The sequence below is a fragment of the Leucopleurus acutus genome (assembly GCF_964270905.1).
Source record: "Leucopleurus acutus genome assembly, chromosome: 14".
Classification (NCBI taxonomy): Eukaryota; Metazoa; Chordata; class Mammalia; order Artiodactyla; family Delphinidae; genus Leucopleurus; species Leucopleurus acutus.
Genome location: NC_139156.1, coordinates 60095532 through 60120814, shown reverse-complemented (window position 1 = coordinate 60120814; position 25283 = coordinate 60095532). Strand labels below are relative to the sequence as shown.

At 38.5% G+C, this 25283-nt stretch overlaps 1 protein-coding gene across 2 annotated transcripts in view; it reads right to left on the bottom strand.

Annotated features, from left to right (window-relative positions):
- Positions 1 to 25283, bottom strand: part of MICU1 (mitochondrial calcium uptake 1) — a 198250-nt gene that overhangs the window by 32616 nt on the left and 140351 nt on the right. For both annotated transcript variants that reach the window (XM_082855096.1, XM_082855095.1), the window contains 2 exons: positions 15621 to 15758; positions 4917 to 5025 (listed from right to left, as the gene is read on the bottom strand). In XM_082855096.1, the coding sequence (XP_082711222.1) occupies positions 4917 to 5025; positions 15621 to 15758 (247 nt within the window). The remainder of the gene's footprint in view (positions 1 to 4916; positions 5026 to 15620; positions 15759 to 25283) is intronic.

The window sequence follows — 25283 nt, the reverse complement described above, 5'->3', positions numbered from 1 at the left end:
GATGGCCATTCTGACCGGTATGAGATGATATCTCATTGTAGTTTTCATTTGCATTTCTCTAATGATTAATGATGTTGAACAATCTTTCATGTGTTTGTTAGCAGTCTGTATATCTTCTTTGGAGAAATGTCTATTTAGGTCTTCTGCCCATTTTTGGATTGGGTTGTTTGTTTTTTTGTTATTGAGCTGCAGGAGCTGCTTATAAATTTTGCAGATTAATCCTTTGTCAGTTGCTTCATTTGCAAATATTTTCTCCCATTCTGAGGGTTGTCTTTTGGTCTTGTTTATGGTTACCTTAGCTGTGCAAAAGCTTTGAAGTTTCATTAGGTCCCATTTGTTTATTTTTGTTTTTATTTCCATTTCTCCAGGAGGTGGGTCAAAAAGGATCTTGCTGTGATTTATGTCATAGAATGTTCTGCCTATGTTTTCCTCTAGGAGTTTGATGGTTTCTAGCCTTAGATTTAGGTCTTTAATCCATTTTGAGCTTATTTTTGTATATGGTGTTAGGGAGTGATCTGATCTCATACTTTTACATGTACCTGTCCAGTTTTCCCAGCACCACTTACTGAAGAGGCTGTCCTTTCTCCACTGTACATTCCTGCCTCTTTAATCAAAGATAAGGTGACCATATGTGCGTGGGTATATCTCTGGGCTTTCTATCCTGTTCCATTGATCTATCTTTCTGTTTTTGTGCCAGTACTATACTGTCTTGATTACTGTAGCTTTGTAGTATAGACATTTCTCCATAGAAGATATACAGATTGCCAACAAACACATGAAAGAATGCTCAACATCATTAATCATTAGAGAAATGCAAATCAAAACTACAATGAGATATCATCTCATACCGGTCAGACTGGCCATCATCAAAAAATCTACAAACAATAAATGCTGGAGAGGGTGTGGAGAAAAGGGAACACTCTTGCACTTCTGGTGGGAATGTGAATTGGTACAGCCACTATGGAGAACAGTATGGAGGTTCCTTAAAAAACTATAAATAGAACTACCATATGACCCAGCAATCCCACTACTGGGCATATACCCTGAGAAAACCATAATTCAAAAAGAGTCATGTACCAAAATGTTCATTGCAGCTCTATTTACAATAGGCAGGATATGGAAACAACCTAAGTGTCCATCATCGGATGAATGGATAAAGAAGATGTGGCACATATATACAATGGAATATTACTCAGCCATAAAAAGAAACGAAATTGAGTTATTTGTAGTGAGGTGGATGGACCTAGAGTCTGTCATACAGAGTGAAGTAAGTCAGAAAGAGAAAGACAAATACTGTATGCTAACAGATATACATGGAATCTAAGAAAAAAAATGTCATGAAGAAGCTAGGGGTAAGACAGGAATAAAGACACAGACCTACTAGAGAATGGACCTGAGGATATAGGGAGGGGGAAGGGTAAGCTGTGACAAAGTGAGAGAGTGGCATGGACATATATACACTACCAAACGTAAAAGAGATAGCTAGTGGGAAGCAGCTGCATAGCACAGGGAGATCAACTTGGTGCTTTGTGACCACCTAGAGGGGTGGGATAGGGAGGGTGGGAGGGAGGGAGATGCAAGAGGGAAGAGATATGGGAACATATGTATATGTATAACTGATTCACTTTGTTATAAGCAGAAACTAACACACCATTGTAAAGCAATTATACTCCAATAAAGATGTAAAAAAAATTGGATAATAATAACACTTAACTTTCAGTATTATTAGAATTAAAAGAAATTGTTAAGCACTGAAAAAAAATAAAGAATGGGAGAAAATATTTGCAAATGAAGCAACTGACAAAGGATTAATCTCCAAAATTTATAAGCAGCTCATTCAGCTCAATATCAAAAAAAGAAACAATCCAATCCAAAGATGGGCAGAAGACCTAAATAGACATTTCTCCAAAGAAGATATACAGATTGCCAACAAACACATGAAAGGATGTTCAACATCACTAATCATTAGAGAAATGCAAATCAAAACTACCATGAGGTATCACCTCACACCAGTCAGAATGGCCATCGTCAAAAAATCTACAAACAATAAATGCTGGAGAGGGTGTGGAGAAAAGGGAACCCTCTTGCACTGTTGGTGGGAATGTAAATTGATACAGCCACTATGGAGAACAGTATGGAGTTTCCTTAAAAAACTAAAAATAGAACTACCATATGACTAAGCAATCCCACTACTGGGCATATACCCTGAGAAAACCATAATTCAAAAATAGTCATGTACTACAATGTTCATTGCAGCTCTATTTACAATAGCCAGGACATGGAAGCAACCTAAGTGTCCATCGACAGATGAGTAGATAAAGAAGATGTGGCACATATATACAATGGAATATTACTCAGCCATAAAAAGAAACGAAATTGAGTTATTTGTAGTGAGGTGAATGGACCTATAGTCTGTCATACAGAGTGAAATAAGTCAGAAAGATACAAACAAATACTGTATGCTAACACATATATATGGAATCTAAAAAAAAAAAAGATTCTGAAGAACCTAGGGGCGGGACAGGAATAAAGACGCAGACATAGACAAAGGACTTGAGGACACGGGGAGGGGGAAGGGTAAGCTGGGACGAAGTGAGAGAGTGGCATGGACTTATATATACTACCAAATGTAAAATAGATAGCTAGTGAAAAGTAGTCACATAGCACTGGGAGATCAGCTCGGTGCTTTGTGACCACCTAGAGGGGTGGGATAGGGAGGGTGGGAGGGAGACGCAAGAGGGAGGAGATATGGGGATATATGTATATGTATAGCTAATTCACTTTGTTATAAAGCAGAAACTAACACACCATTGTAAAGCAATTATACTCCAATAAAGATGTAAAAAAAAAAAAGACCCCATTAAGAAAATGAATAGGCAAGCCACAGACTAGGAAGCTGTTCACAAAATATATATCTGATATAGGACTTATATTAGAATATATCAAGAAATTCCACAATTCAATAAGACAAGCAAACTTATAAAAATGGGTAAAAGATTTGAACAGACACTTCACCAAAGAAGATATCTGAATGATGAGAACACAAAAAGTTGCTCAATAGCAGAGGTCATCAGGGAAGTACAAATGAATAACACAATGAGGGGACTTCCCTGGTGGTTCAGTGGTTAAGAATCTGCCTTCCAATGCAGGGGACATGGGTTCGATACCTGGTTGGGGAACTAAGGTCCCATACGCCACAGTGCAACTAAGCCCACGCGCTGCAACTACTGAGCATGCAAGCCACAACTAGAGAGCCTGAGTGCTGCAACTCCAGAGCTCACGTGCTCTGGAGCCCTCGTGCCACAACTACAGAGCCCACACACTCTGGAGCCTGTGCGCCACAACCAGAGAGTCTTCGCGCTGCAAATACTGAGCCTGCCTGCTGCAACTACTGAGCCTGGGTGCCACAACTAGAAAGAGAAGACCGCACACCTTAATGAAGAGCCCGCGTGCTGCAACAAAAGTTCCTGCATGCCACAACGAAGATCCCACGTGCTGCAACAAAGACCCAACGCAGCCAAAAATAAAACAAAAAAATAAATATTAAAAAAAACCAAACAAACATGAGATACCTTTATATACATTCCAGAATCACAAGAATTAAAAAAGACTGATACCACCAACTGTTGACAAGAATGTGGAACCACTTGAACCGCTGTACATTTTTAGTGGGAGTATAAAAAAGATACACTATGAAAAAGGGTCTGAAAGTTTTTTTTATAAACGAAATACCTTTCTCTGGACACAGCAATTTACTCCTAGGTATTTATCCAAGAAAAATGAAAATACATGTCCTCAAAAAGACTAACATAAGAATGTTCATAGTGGCTTGATTCAAGATAGTCAATAACTAGAAACAGCCAAGGTGTCCAACAGAAGAGTGGATAAACAAATTGTGGTGTATTCATACAACGGATTACTATCCATAAAAAAGGAACAAACTACTGTACATGCAACAACATGGGTGGATCTCAAGCACACACTGAGAGAAACTTTAGAAAGAGTGTACATTGTATAATTCCATTTGTGTGAAGTTCTAGAACAGACAAAATTAATCTATGGTGGAAAAATACACAGAATTAAGATTGCCTCATGATAACCAGGGCAGAAATTGACTGTGAAAGGGCACAAGGGAACTGTAAAAATCTACTGAACTTCAATTAACATTCATGCTGAAGTATTCGGGAGTGAAGTACTTATGTCTCTAACTTAACTTTGAATGCGTCAAAAATTGAGAGAGATTGATAATCAGAAGGATGAATATATGCATAGATATTCTATCAGGGAAATATAGCAAAATATTCATTGAGCTGGATATATGGATGTTCTCTGAATAATTATTTCAACTGTTATGTATGTTTGAAATTTTTCATAATAAAATATTGGGGAAAAAACTGTTTTCAATTCCTCTGCTCTCTCACCTTGACTGTACAAACTGGAACTGAATTTGTATGAAGTAAGCCAATAGGGGGTGCTATTTTCAGAATCACGATTTTATCTTTTAAAGAAAAACACAAAAACTTTAACATGAAAAACAAAACAAACCATTCCTTCTCAACAAAGAATGAATTACAATGAACAGCAACTTTAGCTTCACATTATATATGTCATAACTCTGGCTCTAAAGAGAGAATTTCTGAATTTCATTCACTGTGCCTCAGCTTAGATGCCTGTTTCCAAGACTAATCATTTAAAGATGGGAATCTGCCTTGACTATATAGCCTTTAGCACAAGACAATATATTTGCTGAATTTGGCCTCCCAGGGTGAAATGCAAGGCTCATACAGTGTCAACAAAACAAATCAAAAAACAATGTCAAGAAAAATTCACGTATTACTGTTAAGAACGGGTAGTCACCTAATAGATTACAGATTCAGTGTTTATAGTGTCAAGAAAAAAATTTTGGGTTTCATTACCTTTATCAAGAGATGCCCCAGCCATATGGTAAAAGCTCAATGCAGTGTCTACATCATTAATGTTCTTTAAGAAAGTAAAGAAGTTCTCCACTTCCTGAAATGTCAGACCCTGAAAGAAGAAAGACAGTTAAGTAAGGCAGGAACCTGTACAAAAAGCAGCATAAAAATGCAGAAAACTAGGCAGTTATTCATGCCTATAAATCAGAAATTTATGCTGTGTCTAGAACAGAGACTCAACAAATTAGTCAAGGAATGTCAAATTTGTACACAACAGGGGAACAAAACTCTGGTATTTTACCCTGAGAAATGCACGTTGGCTAATTGCTTTCCCCTCATATGTAAAATCTGACATGAAGCTGTTTAAAGTTATGGCTGGATATCTTTAAAGAAAATATTTCTAACTATACCCTCCAATTAGTCACAATATCTGTTGTGACACTTCCTAAATGAGCTGTAGCCACTTGATCTGTTATACATCGTAACAAGTAAGACCCATCAGGACTTCCATTTTAATAATCTACTCATAGGCCAGTCAAGCTTTTTGAGGCTTAAGCTAATTGAAGAACCACCAAAGCCAGTAATATACATGGGAACGGTTTCAGCATTTAGCAGAACCCAAGCAACTGGGAAAGTTGTTCATTATCTCAATTTAAAAGCTACTAATGAAGCAATTTGCCATGTAACTTTAATCTGATGAAAGTCTGTGAATGAGGAAATTCTTTTCAAAAGCTGGTCAAAGATTTGCTGATCTTTGATGCTACTTTCTATGATGGCTCAAGAGAGTAGTTGGATAAACAGGGATTAGAGGGAGGAAGATTTGTCCTATATGCCTGTTTCCCATTTCTCACACATCATGCTGTGATGGAAATGAATACAATCTCTAAGAAATGAGTAACACTGGGGAGACACTGAGGTTAACGCCTTCTAATGAAGCATCAGGTCCTTTTATGGACTGCAGATGTTGACGGGCTTCTACTCAGTACTGATCCTCTTCCGATCTCCATTTCTCCAAACTACAGAGCTCAGGAATCCACATAGGTAACTCAGTAAAAAGGAAACCTTAATATAGACAATCTATAGCACATTCCTGGTACTCTCCAAACTGGCCAATGGTATCTTTCTCATTTCATCAATCAAACTAAAAGCTAAAATACTGTGTGTATGATTATGTCACATGATTGTTTTAGTTTTTCTCCTTAGAATCATAGGACTTAAAATTTTTTTAATTGTGGAATATGATGACCATATAGAAAGGCACATAAAACAAACTGTTGTAAAATGAACACCCATAAGATCTCGATTCAGGTCAAGAAACAGACAATTATCAGCATCCCAGAAATCTCCCTCTCTTCCCCAACGTGACTCTTCCCAGTTATGAGCCTCTTCTCCTCCCAGTGATAACTACTGCGACTTTTAGAATATTCATTTCCTTGCTTTTCATAAAAAATAGCTTTACTATCTATTTATGCATCCTTAGACATATGTTTAAGGAGTTTAAGTATGTCTGTTTAATTTTATAAATGGAACCATGCAATATGTATTCTATTATATATGGATTCTCTCTTTAAGATTTTTCAATGTTTTTGTGTATATCTGTAGTTCATTCATTTTTATTGCTGTAAGTATTCAATCGTGTGACTATACTATTTGGGCTATTTCCAGTTTTTGGCAATTACGAACGGTTGTCCATCTGTATTTAAGCATTCATTCAAACATTTATGGAGCAACTACTATATACCAAGCTCCATAACTTCTGGCAGTGAAAAAGGCCTATATTAAATAATTCTGCCCCAACTTGAGGTCATTCTCTTAAGGTCATTCTCAGAGGTAGGGTTCATTCCTTGTACAAATGCCATAGTATGCTATCTAATGTAAGCACTAGGCTAGAAACAACATTATAAGAGGGAAGAATTCCACTGGAACAGAAGCACAGGTTTTACAATATCACCTGCTTGTGGATGGATACACTAATACCATCTTCTCTTCCTCTCCATCTAAAGATGTGCAGAGGTGGGAACAACCCAAGTGTCCACTGATATATGAATGGATAAACAGAATGTGGTGTATACATATAATGGAATAGTATTCAGCCTTTAAAAGGAAAGACATTCTGATACATGCTACAACAAGGATGAACCTTGAAGACATTATGCCAAGGGAAATAATCCAGCCACAGAAGGACAAATGCTGTATGATTCCACTTATACGAGGTACCTAGAGCAGTTAAATTCATAGAGAGAGAGTAGAATGGTGGTTTCTAGGGGTGGGCGGCAGGGGATAATGGGGAATTATTGTTTAATGGGTATGGAGTTTCAGTTTGGGAAGATGAAAAAAGTTCTGGGGATGAATGGTGGTGGTGTTCTTTGCACAGCAGTGTATACTTACTGCTACTAAACCATTTAAAAATGGTTAAAATGGTAAATTTTGTTATGTATATTTTACCACAATTTAAAAACAGACACGCTAAAGCTTTTCTACTTCTTTTTATTAGGGTGTGAATTTCCACAGGCGAGGTAAGGATAGGGGTCTGAGTTTACGAAAGCGTTTTTAAGGCTAAAAGGTTGACATAAAATTCCTAAAACAGAAAGGGCATGGTAAAGGAATTGCATCCCACTCTGATAAACAACCTCTGATGTATGTTAGTTAATTTATTGTGAAACATCAAATGCTCAAGACCACAGTGCTTATGTTGAGAATTATTTGAGAACAGATATAAGAATCTGAACTGAGTGGTTATTCATTTGATGATTTAGAAAAACAGTGGAATACAACTCATACTATGCCATTATTAAATAAAAATGTGTAACATTTTGCCTTTTATTACACAGATATAATAAAAAATATTTATCGAGCACTATGCCAGGAACAGTGAGGAAAATAAAATTACATTGGACATGGGCCTCCTTAAAGAGAAGATGATGCCATTCACGAAATTCTTATTTCTTGGTAATTACCTTAGTAAAAAATCCAGAGGTCTATTAGAATAAAGCTAGAATAAGACTATAGCATGAGGTTCGTGGATAGAAAGTGCAAAGATAGTCTTTTTGCAAGTTGAGTTGCTCAGACTTAGAAGGCTACAGTTTAAGCACAATCTATTGTCAGGTGACTTGAACTGCAGACATAGTAGTGAAAAGGAAATATCCTTCTCTGAGGCTTGGCATTAAAGGGATTTTTTTTTTTTTTTGACATACTATGGCGAAGTGGAAGAAGCAGGAGTTATTTTATTCTGTGACTAACTGTTCAACAAACCAGTTATCTATCTATCTTCGGAAAGAAGAACATATTTAAGACTGGGCTCTAAATAACTAAAAAAAGAAGATAAAATTAACAGTACTTTGACAATAGAAGTACTTCTTTATGTTGTTTAAAAATGAATTTAACATTAGAGAAGTTGTTAAACAAGCAAATAGAATTGCCTTTCAAAACTAAAAGCAACTGATAAAATGTTTAGGAGAAAACAGAAAATCTTCATGACCTTGGGTAAGGCAAAGAGTTTTTAGATATGACACCAAATGCACAATCCATAAAAGAAAAAAAATTGATAAATTAGATTTCATCAAGATTAAAAACTTTTTTTTTTTTTTTTTTTTTGCGGTACGCGGGCCTCTCACTGTTGTGGCCTATCCTGTTGTGGAGCACAGGCTCCGGACGCGCAGGCTCAGCAGCCACGGCTCATGGGACTAGCCGCTCCGCGGCATGTGGGATCTTCCCGGACCGGGGCACGAACCTGTGTCCCTTGCATCGGCAGGCGGACTCTCAACCACTGCGCCACCAGGGAAGCCCTACAGTATCCACTTTTCATCGCCCATCACAATTTGTTTTAAAACAGAATGTTTTTGTTATGTTTAAGTAGAGAATCACACGTGGAAATACGGTCAAGGTTTTTTTCGCTGAACTTTATGGAACCCAAACATCAAAGTGATTAACATAACAAGCTAGTGCAAATGACTACATTATTGTATGAATGCATTTATATGAAATTTCCAGAAAAGGCAAATCTATAGAGACAGAGGAAGATTTATGGTCGTGTAAGGCTATGGCAGAAATGGGGATTGACTGCAAACTAGCATGAGGGATCTTTTTGGGGTGATTGAGATCTTCTAAAACTAGATTGCAATGATGATTGCCTAACTCTATAAATTTACTAAGAATAGTTGATGGGTAAATTGGTGAATTGTATACTTAAAATAATTTATATATCCTTTATGATATACAGATTATACCTCAATAAAACTGTTAAAAAATAAAAAGCAGTTATAGTAGAATGAGAAGAGGGGGAAGGAAAATTTGGCTTCCTCTGGAGTCAGCTCTAAAGCCAGATATCTAGTGCTGACAGGCCATAGGTAGTACAAACACACTGTAACGATGATTTCTTGCCTTGTCTTTTAATTGGTCATAGCAAATCCATCTGCCAAGAATCAATCTAATTGCCTGAGCTCTCTCTGTGGCCCATTAAAAAAATAAGTCTCCTTCCTTCTTCCTTCTATGCTATGTTTCTCACCAATCTAATCTCTCATCTGCTCCATTTTCTGCTTAGTTTTTAAAAACATTTAAATTATTTTTACACCAGGTAATATATGGATATGGTACAAAATGTTACACAGCACCAAGTAATTCTTCCTTTCCCTTGTCATCCAGTCTCCCTCCCTACATGTGGTCACTGTCACCAATTTCTTGGGTACCTTTTCAGAGATGTTTCTGTACTTGTCTTGCTCCAATAAAGCATTTCCCCATTGCAAAGTGCAGACTTTTCTTCAACTGGTTGGTGTCTGGCAGCAGGGGGAAATTACACCATTTCCATTACTTACATTTCTATAAGAACCTAATAGTCCTGAAACATCACTTTCTTCATATGTTCATTCCTTCTGCTGACAAAATATCAGTGACATCCACTGTCAACTGGAAAGACCGCAAACTTCTTAGCCTAGTATACAAGGTCCTCTACAATCTGATTCCATAATTTACCTTTCTAGCTATCTCACTAAGAACCTATAGGTTAGAGTATAGCAACAGTGTTTTTCTTGTTTCCTCTAAACCTTTCTGCTTATCCAAATCATGGAGAATAAACAGTGACAATAAACAGGTTCATTAGTTGGAAGATTATGGATTCTGGAATGAGACAGTCCTGGCTTTGAATCCTAGTGCCACCTCTTAAGACACTGTGTGATCTCAGACAAATAACTAAGGCTCAGAAAAAGTATTTTTCATCTCAAAAATGGGGATTCTATCCACCAAGCAGGATGTGATAATTAGGGAGAAGATAAGTAAAATGCCTAGTACATAAAAAGTACTCAGTAAATAGTAGGGCAAAGTCCTTAGTAAGCTGGCAGGCTCATTACTACAGAGCCAGCGGCAGTGAATTTACTCAGTTATGCTCTGAAATACACTCTCTTCTCTGGTATGTGTAGGGCCTTGAGGGATAGGAAATAGGGAAAAGGTTGAGGTATATGAAACTAATTGTGTGTGGGGAAAACCAAAAATAAAACAGGGGAAAAAATCCATAAAATTAAATCTCTTAATAGTAATTCACAGTTTAGTACTCCTTTGGGGGAAGTAAAGGTTTCAAAGCTAATCAGTAAAACAAAGCAAATCAGTAGAGTTCTAATCTTTTTTTAGTTTAAGGGTCACACCTCGGGTGCTATACATAGTGGCTTTGGTGGGCACCCAATAATTGGAGTTAGAGTTTTTCAAGGGCTCTGCTAGCAATGTTTCTAGAATCTGATATCCTCTGAAGACCACAATGTGGTTCACCTCTCAAATATCTGTGAGAATATGTGAACAGGGGAGCCCACATGAATATTATCCACAGAAAACATGAGAAGTTAATAATCTAATAGTTTTATTAAAATTGTTTTTTTAAGTACTAACTCTACTTAATGGCTAGTAGCAAGATTAATAAGTAATGCTATACACAAAGACTGCTGAGGAGAGGGCCGTAAGAGGAATCACATAGCAAAAGCAAATACCTTTATAACCTCTGTTTGTCAAAATCCTACTCTGCCTTTCAGGCAAAGTTCAAATTATACTTCCTCCAAGGTACAAGAATTCTTACTTAGTCTCTTCAGCTGGTTCTAATCTTTCTCATTGGTGCTCCCAAAAGATCTCATTATCTTTATTAGGGTACTTAATATACATTCATCAATGCATTTGACAAACATTTGCCTATGCAACATCGTATAGAGGATGGCAAAGATGAGTAAGACAGTGCTCTCAAGAGGCTCAAAGTTGAGTGAGTTGTGCCATAACTGTTTATTATCTGTCTCCCTCCACTTGAGGGCAGAGACTTGGTTTTGCTCATTCCTGTGTTCCCAATATTTAGAAGAGTGCCTGGCACATGGTGGATGCTCAATAAATACTGAATATGAAATTATATAGTTCTTTGCATACATCTATTTTTTACTAAACTATTACAGATAGGTGATGGTTTTATCTTTTATCTTTCTCACAGCACCTGGCTTTGTGTCTTGAACATAGCAATGTCTGCCACTGAACTGTAATTTTCAATTCATCCTTGAGTGGATTTGCTAAATTATTAAAGTTTGCAGTTTCTGCACTCTTTTTTTTTTTTTTTTTTTGCGGTACGTGGGCCTCTCACTGTTGTGGCCTCTCCCATCGCGGAGCACAGGCTCCGGACGCGCAGGCTCAGCGGCCATGGCTCACGGGCCCAGCCACTCCACGGCATGTGGGATCTTCCCAGACCGGGGCACGAATCCGTGTCCCCTGCATCGGCAGGCGGACTCCCAACCACTGTGCCACCAGGGAAGCCCAGTTTCTGCACTCTTAACCATAGAGAACGACCACTGTGAATTATACTTATGAAGTCTCAGAAAACTCTGTCTTTCTTTTAATGAGGAGAAGAAGGTAATTTGGAGGATGGAAAGTAAAAGAAAAGTTAAAGTTGAGTCAGATTTGACCTAGAAGAAAAAGTCACAGAAAAAAATATACTGAGGGGAATGGGGACAATCTGATAGAGGATAGGGACTAAACTTTAAAACAAAGCAAAAACAAAACATGTTTCTCATAAAGCAAAAAATGAAAGAAAGAGAAGAAAAATCTGTCTTTGTTAAGTAAGAAACATGGCAGTTACCCAGAGCATGAATAGAGTAATTTTTCCAGGCATGGCAGGTTCCCCAATTCTTCCAGCTATTACTCAGGAACAAAACTAGAGATGCTGATGGAGCAGGCCTTTCCAGAGCAGTGGCTCGCAAGCCTAACTGCACATTAGAACCACCTGGGGAGACTTTTAAGAACTATTGATGTCTGGACTCACCCACTGAGCTTCTGATGTAGTTACTTTTAAGAGGGTCCCAGCACCACTTCTGTGAAAAATTCACCAAGCAAGCCTACTGGGAGACCAGGTCTAAAGCACCGCTTTACAGCAAGAGTATGGTTAGGAGAAATAGAATTTTGCTAGAGAAGGGACAAGATCTGTAATAGGAAGCCCTGGATTTTATTAGTCCAGACTCTGGGTGGATCATTAATTTCTCTTTCTCTCTGTCTCTATATTTTCAAAGGTGAAATGAGATCTAACAAAGCTGTTAGAAACACAAAAAAGAAAAATGGCTGTGAAGCACTGCATAGTCATAAAGTAATACACAAATATTTATTTAATGCCACCACTAGGACCTTCAATCTTTTAGGTCTGGTTTCATATTTTGTACAGAACCCCACACAGAAAATGATTAACATGTGCCAAATGAAAACACATTTTCATGTTAACAAATCCAAAGTGGAACAAAAGAAGCAATTAGGAAGCAGACAGTGATCCCCCTATAATGGGAAATGGTCCCAGAGAGATGGGCTGGTAACCTTAGGAGCAAAGGCCCGTCATTAACTCTCATTTTAGTTAACTGCTATATTCACAAACTATTTAATCAACACGAGAGTACAATCAATCTCAATCTCCCTGCTAAGGCAGGCTAGAAATTCTGGGCCAGAAATAATTTAGCACCCCAGATTTTCATCATCTGACAAAATCTGTCCTTTCATTTCAGGGCTCTTTTGCAAGGTCTTCAGGTCTTAAATTAACTCCTGCCAAAGCTAAAATACTTTATTCCTTTAAGGGAGATGTCTCCAACACCCAATTTATTGCTTTTAAATATAAATTCACAACAAAACATGAATTAGCCTATCATGATAGATAATTATTTTAAGGTCAAATCAATGCCTGGACTAAACTTTAAAAATAGGTCTGGTCAAAGGAAAGGAGTGTTCCCTATAAAATCCACCTGTATTTGCAATTAATTTTCTGAATTACAATTTCCAACAGATATGAGCTGGTTACTAGGTAGTGTAGGAGTTCTCTCTGGGAGAAAAGCATTGTCCTCTGTCACTTTCTGTTAATGACTCTTCCTCCATAGCCAAGGGAACACATTGGGCTGGACTGAACTCAGAGAAGCTGACACTTTTTCTCAGAATCCAGCCTGTTCTCAGTTGCAGTCCACAGCCTGTTCAGAGGCCCGTTTAGCTTTTCAACATCCAAGACAAGGAGGAAAAAGTCTAGCTGATAAGAATTGTTTTCCACCAACTTGGGGCGATGCTATTCATGCAAGATTTCATGCACGAAGACTAATAACTAAGAAAACTGAGACAAGCACTAGCAATCCTATTTCTTATTTTCAGTTACTGAGTCTTTAAAGCTTAGAGTCTGCATCTAGGATAAGGCTCTTCAATTCATGAGGCCAGGAATGTTAAGTGATTTGTCTAATGTCCACAGAAATCTCTGAGGCAGGACTTGAACTCATCTTCTAGCTCCATGTCTACCACACCACGCTACCTTGGCAATCCCTCATGGAACATGTTTAGTGCCAGTTCAGTTTCCCAGTCATGGCCAAATGGTAACTGTTGTCAGGTGGAAAGGGTATTGAATTGAGAATGAGATCTGGGTTCTAGCCCTTGCATTGCTCTGTGTGTGTGTGTGTGTGTGTGTGTGTGTGTGTGTGTGTGTGTGTGTGAGACCTTTAAGAGATCTGGCCTCTTTACTAGTTTCTGGTTCAGTTTGTTCATCCCACCCCCTGGAAAACCCCACATGCTGACTCAATTCTACCATCTGCCTCTTCCTGTACGAGGTACAGCTCTGAAGGGTGTCACAGAGCAGAGTTGACAAGTGTCATCACAAATCCATGGTCTCTAATCTCAATGCTGCTCAAAAAAGGCCCAATCATCTCCTGAAATCTCTAATAATCTTATTCTCAATCTTTTTGCTTCTATGCTTGCTCCTTTCCAACTGCTCTTCATAAAGCAACTAGAGTCATCTCTTTAAACATACACACAACCATGCCATTTCACTGATCACAACCCTTTAATAGCTTCTCTTTGCACTATGAATAGAATCCCAACTTGTTCCACACCTACAAGGGCCTGCATGTTCTTGCCCCCCATCTCCCTCTCAGACCTCACCTTAGACCATTATCCTCTTTGTTAGTATGCTCCAACCACAATAGTCCCCTTTTAGTTCCTCATACATGCCAGATTCATCTTTCCTCCTTGTTATGGACTGAATGTTTGTGTCCCCCCCACCCCCAAACTCACACACTGAAGCCTTAACCCCCACTGTGGCTATATTAGGAGATGGGGTCTCTAAGAAAATAATTAAGGTTAAATGAGGTCACAAGGCTGGGGCCCTGATCCTATAGGATTAGTGTCCTTATAAGAAGACACATTAGAGAGCATGCTTTCTCTCTCTGCACAAACACTAAGATCATGTGAAGACATAGCAAGAAGGTGGCTGTCTATAGGACAGGAAGAGAGCCCTCATTAGAAACCCAGTTTGCTGGCACATTGATCATGGACTTCTAGCCTCCAGAACTGTGAGAAAAGAAATTCCTGTTGTTTAAGCCACCCAGTCTGTAGTATTTTGTTATAGCAACCTAAGCAGAGTAATACACTGCCTCAGAGTTTTAAACATATGCTATTTCTTCTTTCTGGAGCTTCCTCTCCATTCTTCCTCTTTCCTTCTTTTCTACTTCCTTACTTGTTGTTCTAATATGCCTTCCAATTGGACCACTGTAATAAAACAGCTCTCCCAAAGGTCACCATTTTACCAAAACCAATGGGTATTTATCATCTCATTTTACTGGACCCTTTCGGTTCCATATGACACTGTAGACCCCTTAGTTCATGAACACTCTTCTTCCTTGGCTTTGATTTCACTACTTCCTCTAGGTATTTCTCTAACCATTTCCTCAAGATTTCATTCTGGAGCTCCTTAAATGTTTCTGTTCTAACTTGATCTTGCCCTTGGCTCATAGTTCTTTTCTGTTTAATATCCTCCTTGGGCAACTTCATCCATTCTTGTGGTTTTAATTCCAATAGTGTGTTGATGATTCCCAAATCTATCTCAGTTCTCTAAAGTAGATTTGAATATCCAGTTGGCTGCTAACCATCTCTGCATGGACAGTCCACAGGCATCTTAAACTCAAGATATCTACAAGTGAACACTTTATCTCCCTCTGTAAACCAGCCTGTCTCTTTAAATTCGCAATCTCAGTTCATGGTGCCACCCGTGGTCTGAACAAAAAACATGGGGTCATTTGGGGCTCTCCCCTCTCCCTCACTCACTGCTCTTTTTTTTTTTTTTCAGGTACCAGAGATAAATTGAAATCAGTCATAATTAGTCATTATTTCACTCTCATTATGTTAGTGTCTTTGCAATAACAATATGCTCCCATGGTTCCTTTTCTTCCTCTAGGCAAAGATACCTACCTTTCCCTCTTTGAAGTGCTTCTTGAGCTGCTTCTGCATGGCAGTCAACTTCTTGGACTGTACCCCACTGTAGGCCAGCAGCATGCCACCAAACTGCCTCTCGGTGATTCTCCCATCCACAGGGTCATGGCGTTCAAACTGGGAAGGGAACAGAAAGAGTGTTCATGGGGTCAAATGGAAAGTACTTTGACATGGAATGTGGAATGATCAACTGTGTTGGATGGCAGAGAATAGGTGATGGCTGGGACCATATTTTGAACTATAATTCTCACCAAGATTTAAAAAAATCAGTCAGAAACAAAAGATTTTTGTTTTTTTTTTTTAAATGTATCTATTTTATTTATTTATTTTTGGCTGTGTTGGGTCTTCATTGATGTGTGTGGGCTTTCTCTAGTTGCAGTGAGCGGGGACTACTCTTCTGTTGAGGTACACAGGCTTCTCACTGCAGTGGCTTCTCTTGTTGTGGAGCATGGGCTCTAGGTGCGTGGGCTTCAGTAGTTGTGGCATGTGGGCTCAGTAGTTGTGGCTTGCAGGCTATAGAGCACAGGCTCAGTAGCTGTGGTGCGTGGGCTTAGTTGCCCTGTGGCATGTGGGATCTTCCCAGACCAAGGCTTGAACCCTTGTCCCTTGCTTGGCAGGCGGATTCTTAACCAACGCGCCACCAGGGAAGTCCAAAGGATTTGTGTTCTTATTCCAGTTCTGCCACTAAGTTACCCAACTACTCTAAGCCTCAATTTCCTCACGGATAAAAAGAGCTGCTATAACATCTTATATACCTTCTAGATGAGGAGCTTCCTTCTGGGAATAAAAACAATGTTAAAACTCCATTCAAATTCATGAGTAATAGTATTAGTAATAAGTGCTCTCTGGATCATCCATGTCCCTGCTACTCAGAGAAAACTTAAAAGCTAATTATTACAAATTTGATCAAGTATACATATGTAAAAGTCATATCAGTTCCTTGATCTGTACTTAATATTGTTATACATTCAGACCTCTAAGCATTTCAAAGAAGAGTAGTGTCTTCAGATTTCCCCCAAAATGGTAATCAAATGCTAGAACAACAACAGAGCTTGAAAAAAATGTATAGAGCGTAGGATGCCTCAATTAGACATGCATACTTATCATAAAGCTACTAAAAAATCATGAAGTGTATTTAAACATGCAGATGGAGAGGTTAAGTATAAAGGACCTCTAGCTAATCTAAGTAATATCAGAAAACTAAGATTTTCATTTAAAAATGGAGAGAAGGGGCTTCCCTGGTGGCAGAGTGGTTAAGAATCCGCCTGCCAATGCAGGGGACACAGGTTCAAGCCCTGGTCAGGGAAGATCCCACATGCCGCAGAGCAACTAAGTCTGTGCGCCACAACTACTAAGCCTGCACTCTAGATCCCGCGAGTCACAACTCCTGAAGCCCGGATGCCTAGAGCCTGTGCTCTGCAACAAGAGAAGCCACCGCAATGAGAAGTCCATGCACTGCAACGAAGGTAGCCCCAGCTCACCGCAACTAGAGGAAGCCTGTGCGCAGCAACAAAGACCCAACACAGCCAAAAATAAATAAATAAAATAAATTTAAAAATAAATAAAATAAAATAAAAATGGAGAGAAGAAAGTTATCTCAATGCCAGCTGCAGTGTTAATGATACTTATAAATGCATAAATAATAAAATGGCTAAAGAGAGGCCCAGAAACCAATTAGAAAGCAAAATGATTTCAAGACGGTAAAATTTCCCCATGGTTTTATTGGAAAATATCAGTTACCAGGAAACTTTCAGATTCCTATGTGGCAGGGCATAATCCTCTTCTCCTAAGAGGGTTATATATATAGACATAAGACATGGCCAAGTAAGGTCATGTCAACAAACATTTCCTGAATGTCTACTAGTTATTTAGCAGTGTGTTCGTCATTGTGGAGTATGGGAAAGAAGAAGATTCAGTTTCTGTCCTTAGGAACTTCACCATCTAGTAACAAGATAAGATTTACACATAAGACACAAAATAAGGAAATATGTAAAGAATGAAATTCTCTCTCAATTTTTTTTTTTTTTTTTGGCTGCACCACGCAGCATGCAGAATCTTAATTCCCCAACCAGGGATCAAACCCATGCCCCCTTTAGTGGAAGTGCAGAGTCCTAACCACTGGACCGGCAGGGAATTCCCCTCTCTGTTTTTATTTCCTCGGTTAGCTTGGTAAGTTGATATACACCTTAATTTGTCTCCTCACCGGTCAGACTTATGTCAGTGAGCAAGACACAGAATTACATTTTAACAACAGCAATCACTTACTGAAAATGTACTACAAGCCAGGTACTTCACCCATATATTCTTTCATTTAATCACTGTAACAACCTCGTGGAGTAGGTATTATGAGCTCCATTTTACAGATGAGAAAACTGAGCGAACATGAAGTTAGAGCTTAGAGTCAAACGCGGCTCTATCTGGATCCAAAGACTGTATCTCAATATCATACTATTTCCTCCTTTTAAGCAGTAGTACATATTCATCCTATAGGATAGCATTATGTTGTTTTGGATAAACTTATAAAGCAATGGGATTTAATCTTATTTGAGTGAGAAGCAAAACTATTTCCAAAGAAATCAACATCATCAATATTAAGTGAAAGCCTCATTTGTAACTCAACCACTCAGTATTTCATGTTTGTCATACCATTACTTCTACAGAGCTGATTAATTTTTGACAGTACCAAAAGTTTTCAGGATTTAAGTTTGATTTATGATTCAGTTTACCATCCTGAAACAAAATGGAGGACTGATAAAATTTTTACACATGGGAGTACTATCTGCAGTGTTTAAATCAGATTTGCAGTGAAATGTGATACCCCGGCCAAAGTTGGGCTTCTTCAAAGCAAGCGAAGCAAAGCTATGGTCCTAGGCTTCAACAATTTAGGGTGCTCACTTTACCTTTATCTGGGAGATTTCACAGCTGTGGAGAAATCCCATACATTTGAACTAGATGAGTTAAGCTGCATCCTACAAGATAGATTCAAGGTTGCAATGTCTCTTTTCATAGTGTTGGCAGCAGCAGCAGTGTGCTCAAGGTTTATGAAAGACTGCATTCATCTGCTCTCCACAGGTGCATAAAACCTCACCTCTGCTATGTTTCAAAGGCAGTAAAGAATTTCCAGTGGACATCCCCAAGTAACAATTCCAGTGCTCAAATCAGCATTTTTACTCATGTTCTTTGAAAACACAGACTTATCTTTTTCTAGCATTATTATTATTGTTAATATTTTGATGTGGTTGGAACCTGAAACGGCTTAAAAACTATAAAACTCAGCTCCATGCAGTATAGCTCACTTCAAAGTTTACTACCTCCTCTGTAATTTGATTTGGGGCGACACTGAAGACCTACTAGGCTAGGGAGCTTTAATAGTCGTTTCTCAAGGACCTGCATTAGGGCTAAATTTTCAAGGGCAATAGCTTGACATCATGTGGCACCATATGAATGTAATTCTCAAGGTCATGAGAGGGTCTTTGGGGAAAGACATAGGTTATTGCAAAATTATCACAGTGTAGAAAGTTCCTAATTGTATATCTGGAGGCAATTCATATGATTGGCTTGTATTTTATTTACCAAATATTGCTTGAGCATCTTAAGTTCCACTTCAATGACAATTAAGAAATCCCATTCTATTTGATCCTGTGGCACAGAATGTGTGTGTTCCAGGACACCACCCACAATTTTCATTGCTCCTTCAGACTATACGACAAAGCTACAGCAATCCAAACAGCATACTGGCATGAAAACAGACGTAAAGATGAATGGAACAAAATAGAGAACCCAGAAATAAACCCACACACCTGTGGTTAACTAATCTATGACAAAGGGGGCGGGAACATACAATAGAGAAAAGACCATCTCTTCAATAAGTGGTGCTGGGAAAACTAGACACATGGAGAACAAAGAGACTAGAACATTCCCTCATACCATACATAAAAATAAACTCAAGATGGTTTAAAGACCTAAACATAAGACCTGAAACCATAAAACTCCCAGAAAAAAACAGTTTAACATAAATTGTAACAATGTTTTCTGGGATCAGTCTCCTAAGGCCAAAGGGGAAAAAAAAAACAAAAACCAAAAACCAACGGACCTAATTAAACTTAAAGTATTTGTAAATGATGAGACCAACAAGGGATTAATATCCAAAATGTACAAACAGTCCATACAAGTCAATATCAAAAAAACCCAAACAACCCAATCAGAAAATGGGCAGAATACCTGAATAGACATTTTTCCAAAGAAGGCATACAGATGGCTAACAGGCACATGAAAAGATGCTCAACACCGCTAATTATAAGAGAAATGCACAAATTGAAACCACAATGAGGTATCACTTCCCACTTGTCGGATTGGCTATCATCAAAACATTTACAAATAAGTGGTGGAGAAGGTGTGGAGAAAAGGGAACCCTCCTCCTTTACTGTTGGTACAAATGTAAATTGGTGCAGCCACCATGGAAACAGCATGGACGTTCCTTAAAAAACTAAAAATAGAAGTACCATATAACCCATCAATTCCACTCCTGGATATATATCTGGAAAAAATGAAAATGCTAATTCAAAAGATACATGCAACCCAATGTTCATACCAGCACTATTTACAATAACCAAGACATGGAAGCAACTCATGTGCCCATCAATAGATGACTGGATTAAGAAGATGTAGTACATATATGCAATGGAATACTACTCAGCCATAAAAATAAGAATGAAATATAGTCATTTGCAGCAATGTGGGTAGACCTAGAGAACATTATATTTAGTGAAATAAGTCAGAGAAAGACAAATACTGTATGATATCACTTACATGTGGAATCTAAAAATGATACAAATGAATATATATACAGAACAGACACAGACTCAAAGATATAGAAAACAAACTTATGGTTACCAAAGGGGAGAGGAAAGGAGGGAGGGACAAATTAGGAGTATGGGCTTAACAGATACAAACTACTATGTATAAAATAGATAAACAATAAGGATATACTGTATAGGACAGGGAATTATACCCATCATCTCGTAGTAACCTATAATGGAGTATAACCTGTAAAAATACTGAATCACTGTGCTGTACACCTGAAAAGAACACAATATTGTAAATTGACTATACTTCAATAAAATTTAAAAAAAAGAAATTCCATTCTTTTGGATCCTGTGGCACAGAACATGTGCATTCCAGCACACCACTCACCATCTGCATTGTTTCTCTGAGTCTAGGAAGAGAAATGAACAACTTAGCATTTTCTCTTCTGTGCCACTGCCACTTTCTCAAATGGATGTAAGCTGTTGGCTCCCTGTTGTTTCCCCAGGGGCCTGCAGAGCAGGCAAAGAGGGGCCAGAGAAGAGGAGCCGAAAGACTGTCTGTAAGATTTTTCTTGGCTTCTTGTTCCCACCCTTGCCCCTTGTTGAGAGAAAGAACAGCTTTTTGGAAGGACAGATGGTCTATATATCCATTAGCATCTAGAGATGAAATGATTTAAGGAAGAAGGGAAGTCAGGAAGGGAAGAAAACATGTATTATAAACAAAGGCCAAAATAAGATTAGAAAAATAGTAAAAGGAAAAAGAAATCAGTATCTGCAACTGGGTCTTGATTTATTAAAGTCTTTTGAAGTTAATATATTTCAACAAATGTAAACGTCAACCTTATTCTCTTTCACAAAATTATGTTTCAGGAGACTCTGTCTATCCCTCAGAGTAAACCCTGCCCTTTTACAAGTATTTCAGAATGATAATTTTATTCATAGGCTTTTTCTAGCTTCTGAACTGTACGATTCAAGTAATGCATAGTAATCTCAAGCCACTGAGCTGAATATATCTGTTTTTCAATCTGACAGTATTTGGCTTTTGAGATCTGAACCATGTCACTGCTGCTACTACCAGGAGTCTCAGAAAAACTGTCTGTTTTGCCATCAGGAGGAAAAATGATTACAGGCAAAGTTCTCTACTGCAAACCACCCAGTGAGCATAACATACATTTCACAGTTTGAATATGCAATCTGTTTCTACAATTGGCAATGGACATCAGAGAGCCCCAGGTCAAACTGCCTGGAGCCTGAATTTTCTTGATCTTTAAATATAAGATGCATCTTCACTGTCAACCCTAATATGATTGTCTTTTGGCTAAGGAAGAAGGCCTACAATTTGGAATGAAGGCAACATGGTTCAGTGCCCTGAGCAAGGACCAAAACAATCCATTAGCATCTGGGACCATGAGGTTATAGATTACCAAACTAAGCTGCTTGACTCTTCTGCTTCAAATCCAAGAATTCTTTCCATTTAAAATGGTTTTTAAGGGACTTCCCTGGTGGCGCAGTGGTTAAGAATCTGCCTGCCAATGCAGGGGACACAGGTTCGATCCCTGGTCTGGGAAAATCCCACACGCTGCGGAGCAACTAAGCCCATATGCCACAACTACTGAGCCTGCACTCTACAGCCCGTGAGCTACAACTACTGAGCTCGCATGCCCCAACTACTAAGCCCACGGGCCGCAACTACTGAAGACCGCGTGGCTAGAGCCCATGCTCCACAAACGAGAAGCCACCGCAATGAGAAGCCCGCACAACACAACAAAGAGTAGCCCCTGCTTACCGCAACTAGAGAAAGCCCGGACGCAGCAATGAAGACCCAGTGCAGCCAAAATAATATAATAAATTAATTAATTAATAAAAAATTAAGATAAACAGGCAGAGGAGAGTCAGTGCCTTGGGGTTGAAAACAAAGCAGGCAGCTGTGTATAGTCATAATTTCAATCTAGTACAGTAATATAGGATTATCTCATTTAATTAAGAAAGTTCATGCTGGCGAGCAAATCAAGTGACTAAAAGACATGAGTACCAATCACACAGACCAGAAAAGGATTAACTTTCCAGTCTGATAGTAAAAATTAGGAAGATAACAAGACTGATGTATGAACTTAATACAGGCTAATAAAAATCAGGGTATATTTGACTAAGGGTGTTGGAGAAAAATATTTTAAATCTGGAACAAAGGGATTCAAGGTTTGATAAGTTTGGGTTTCATTCCATACAAGGTAATATATTTAAATGACTAAGAATACAGGCTTTAGAAACAGCAAGCCCTGGGTCTGAATTTCAGCTTGAACCCACACTTGCTGCTGTGACTTACTCCCTCTAAGGCTTCAAAATCTTCCCACTAAAAAATGGAGATAATATTCACAACCTCAAAGTGCTGTAAGGATTAAATGGGATAATGTATGTAAAGAAATTAGTACAGAGTTTGGCGCATAGTTAGAATTCCAATAAATGTAGCAATTAATATTCTTATCACCATGATATCACTTCTCAGGAAAGTGCCTCAATTGATTATTCTGTTCTCAGTAGGTTTTAATTAAATTCAACGTACTAGGTCTCACTTTTCTTTTCATAATTGCTTTTGGCCAGTCTCCGTTTACAGAATATTACTTTCATATTTGAAGAGCAGAAAAAGTGAATGCAACAAATTTTATTTATTATTCACAACAGAATCATTTCAAGATTAAACTACTTAGAGGTGGCTGAAGCAGAACAACTTAAGTCCTGTAATCTGGCCATATATTACTAGACAGAAAACTTCCATAGAGGAGGTGCTCAATAAATATGTAGCCAGTGAACAGAGACAGAACACCAGAAAATTAATTCACAGCACTCTGTCCTACTGTTGAGAGGATTTCCTATCTGAGGCAAGGATTACCTCTCCATTTCTCCCTTAATACCTACTTCCATGATATAGATTTCTGTAAGAATACGCTCGAGAATGTCATTTTTTTTGGCCTCACCTGAGGCTTGTGGGATCTCAGCTTACCAACCAGGGATTGAACCCGGGCCACAGCAGTGAAAGCCCGGAATCCTAACCACTAGGCCACCAGGGAACTCCCGAGAATGTCATTAAATATGGCTAATCAGTAACATATTTGAGTGCTTACTAACTTGCCAGGTGCTGTCCTAGGAACTTACCTGATGTAATCCTCACAATGTTATATAACAGGTATTATTATTGTTGTTGTTTTATTTTATAGACATGGACACAAAAGCAGAGAGAAGTTAAATAACTTGCTCGCACAGTTAATTTGGGGAGAAACTTCTCTCTGGTCTCAATCAAAACAGTTGATTTGTTTTCTTATCTTAAAGGCACCAACAATCATGTTTCCTTTTTTATCCTGGTTACTAAAAGCTTAGAGTCAAGTTTGTGGCCCCCCTCTAATAAAAACAGGAATTTATGACATATTTTTCATAATAACCTTATTCCTGGCTTTCTCTCAACCTTCTTCCACCTCTTTTTTTTTTAAGATTTATTTATTATTTATTTATTTATTTTATTTATCTTTGGCTGCATCGGGTCTTAGTTCTGGCACGCGGGATCTTCGTTGAGGCATGTGGGAGCTTTTGTTGTGACGCCCGGGCTCTTTGTTCCTGTGCACCAGATTCTCTCTAGTTGTGACACACAGGCTCCAGGGTGCGTGGGCTCTGTAGTTTGCGGCACGCAGCCTCTCTAGTTGAGTCGCACTAGCTCAGTAGTTGTGGCACATGGGCTTAGTTGCCCTGTGGCATGTGGGATCTTAGTTACCTGAACAGGGATTGAACCCACGTCCCTTGCATTGTAAGGTGGATTCTTTACCACTGGACCACCGGGGAAGTCCCAACCTTCTTCCATCTTTTAACTTTCATTTCTCAGCAAGTTTTATTTTACTTTTGTCTCACTGAATATATTCTTTAAGCCTTTCTTAAATCATTTTTGAACAAAGCAGGATATAAAAAATAGTGTTGGACATCTAGGTTTTTTCAATTTTTGGTTATAATAAATATCACCACTGGGATAAACTTTTTCTGTATTTATTTTTTCATCATTATTTTGGGGTTGATCTCTAGAAATGAATTATGAAATAAAAATCTATAGGCTCTGACAATATTTTATTATGAAGTATTTGATATATACAAAATAATATATATAATAGACAAGTCATGAAGCATAATAAAAAAAACACTCATGAACCTACCACTAATCTGAGAGAGGAAGCATTAGAACGAACAGTTGAAGCTCATCCCTCTGCCTCCCCTAAGAGGTAACCACCACTGGACTTCTTTCTTTATTGTCTTGTTATTTTTGTTTAGTTTAAAACACGTTTGTGTCCCTAAACAATATTATTTATTTCTTCTTGCTTTTGAACTTTTTTTTTTTTTTTTTGCGGGACGCGGGCCTCTCACTGTTGTGGCCTCTCCCGTTGCGGAACACAGGCTCCGGATGCGCAGGCTCAGCGGCCATGGCTCACGGGCCCAGCCGCTCCGCGGCAAGTGGGATCCTCCCAGACCGGGGCACGAACCCGTGTCCCCTGCATCGGCAGGCGGACTCTCAACCACTGCGCCACCAGGGAAGCCCACTGCTTTTGAACTTTATAAAATGGTATCATGCTGGATGTACTCTTCTGAGATTTGCTTTTTTCAATCAACATAGTTCTAGAATTCATCCATGTTGCTACATTTAAGCATGCTTCTTTCATTTTTACTCTACTATAGATTTCTAGTATTTGAAAATACCACTATTTATCAGTTTTCCTATAGATGGACATCTGAGTTATTGTCAGTCTTTTGCTATTAGGAACAATGCTATTATGAATATTCTTATACCAGTGTCCTGGTGAAACAG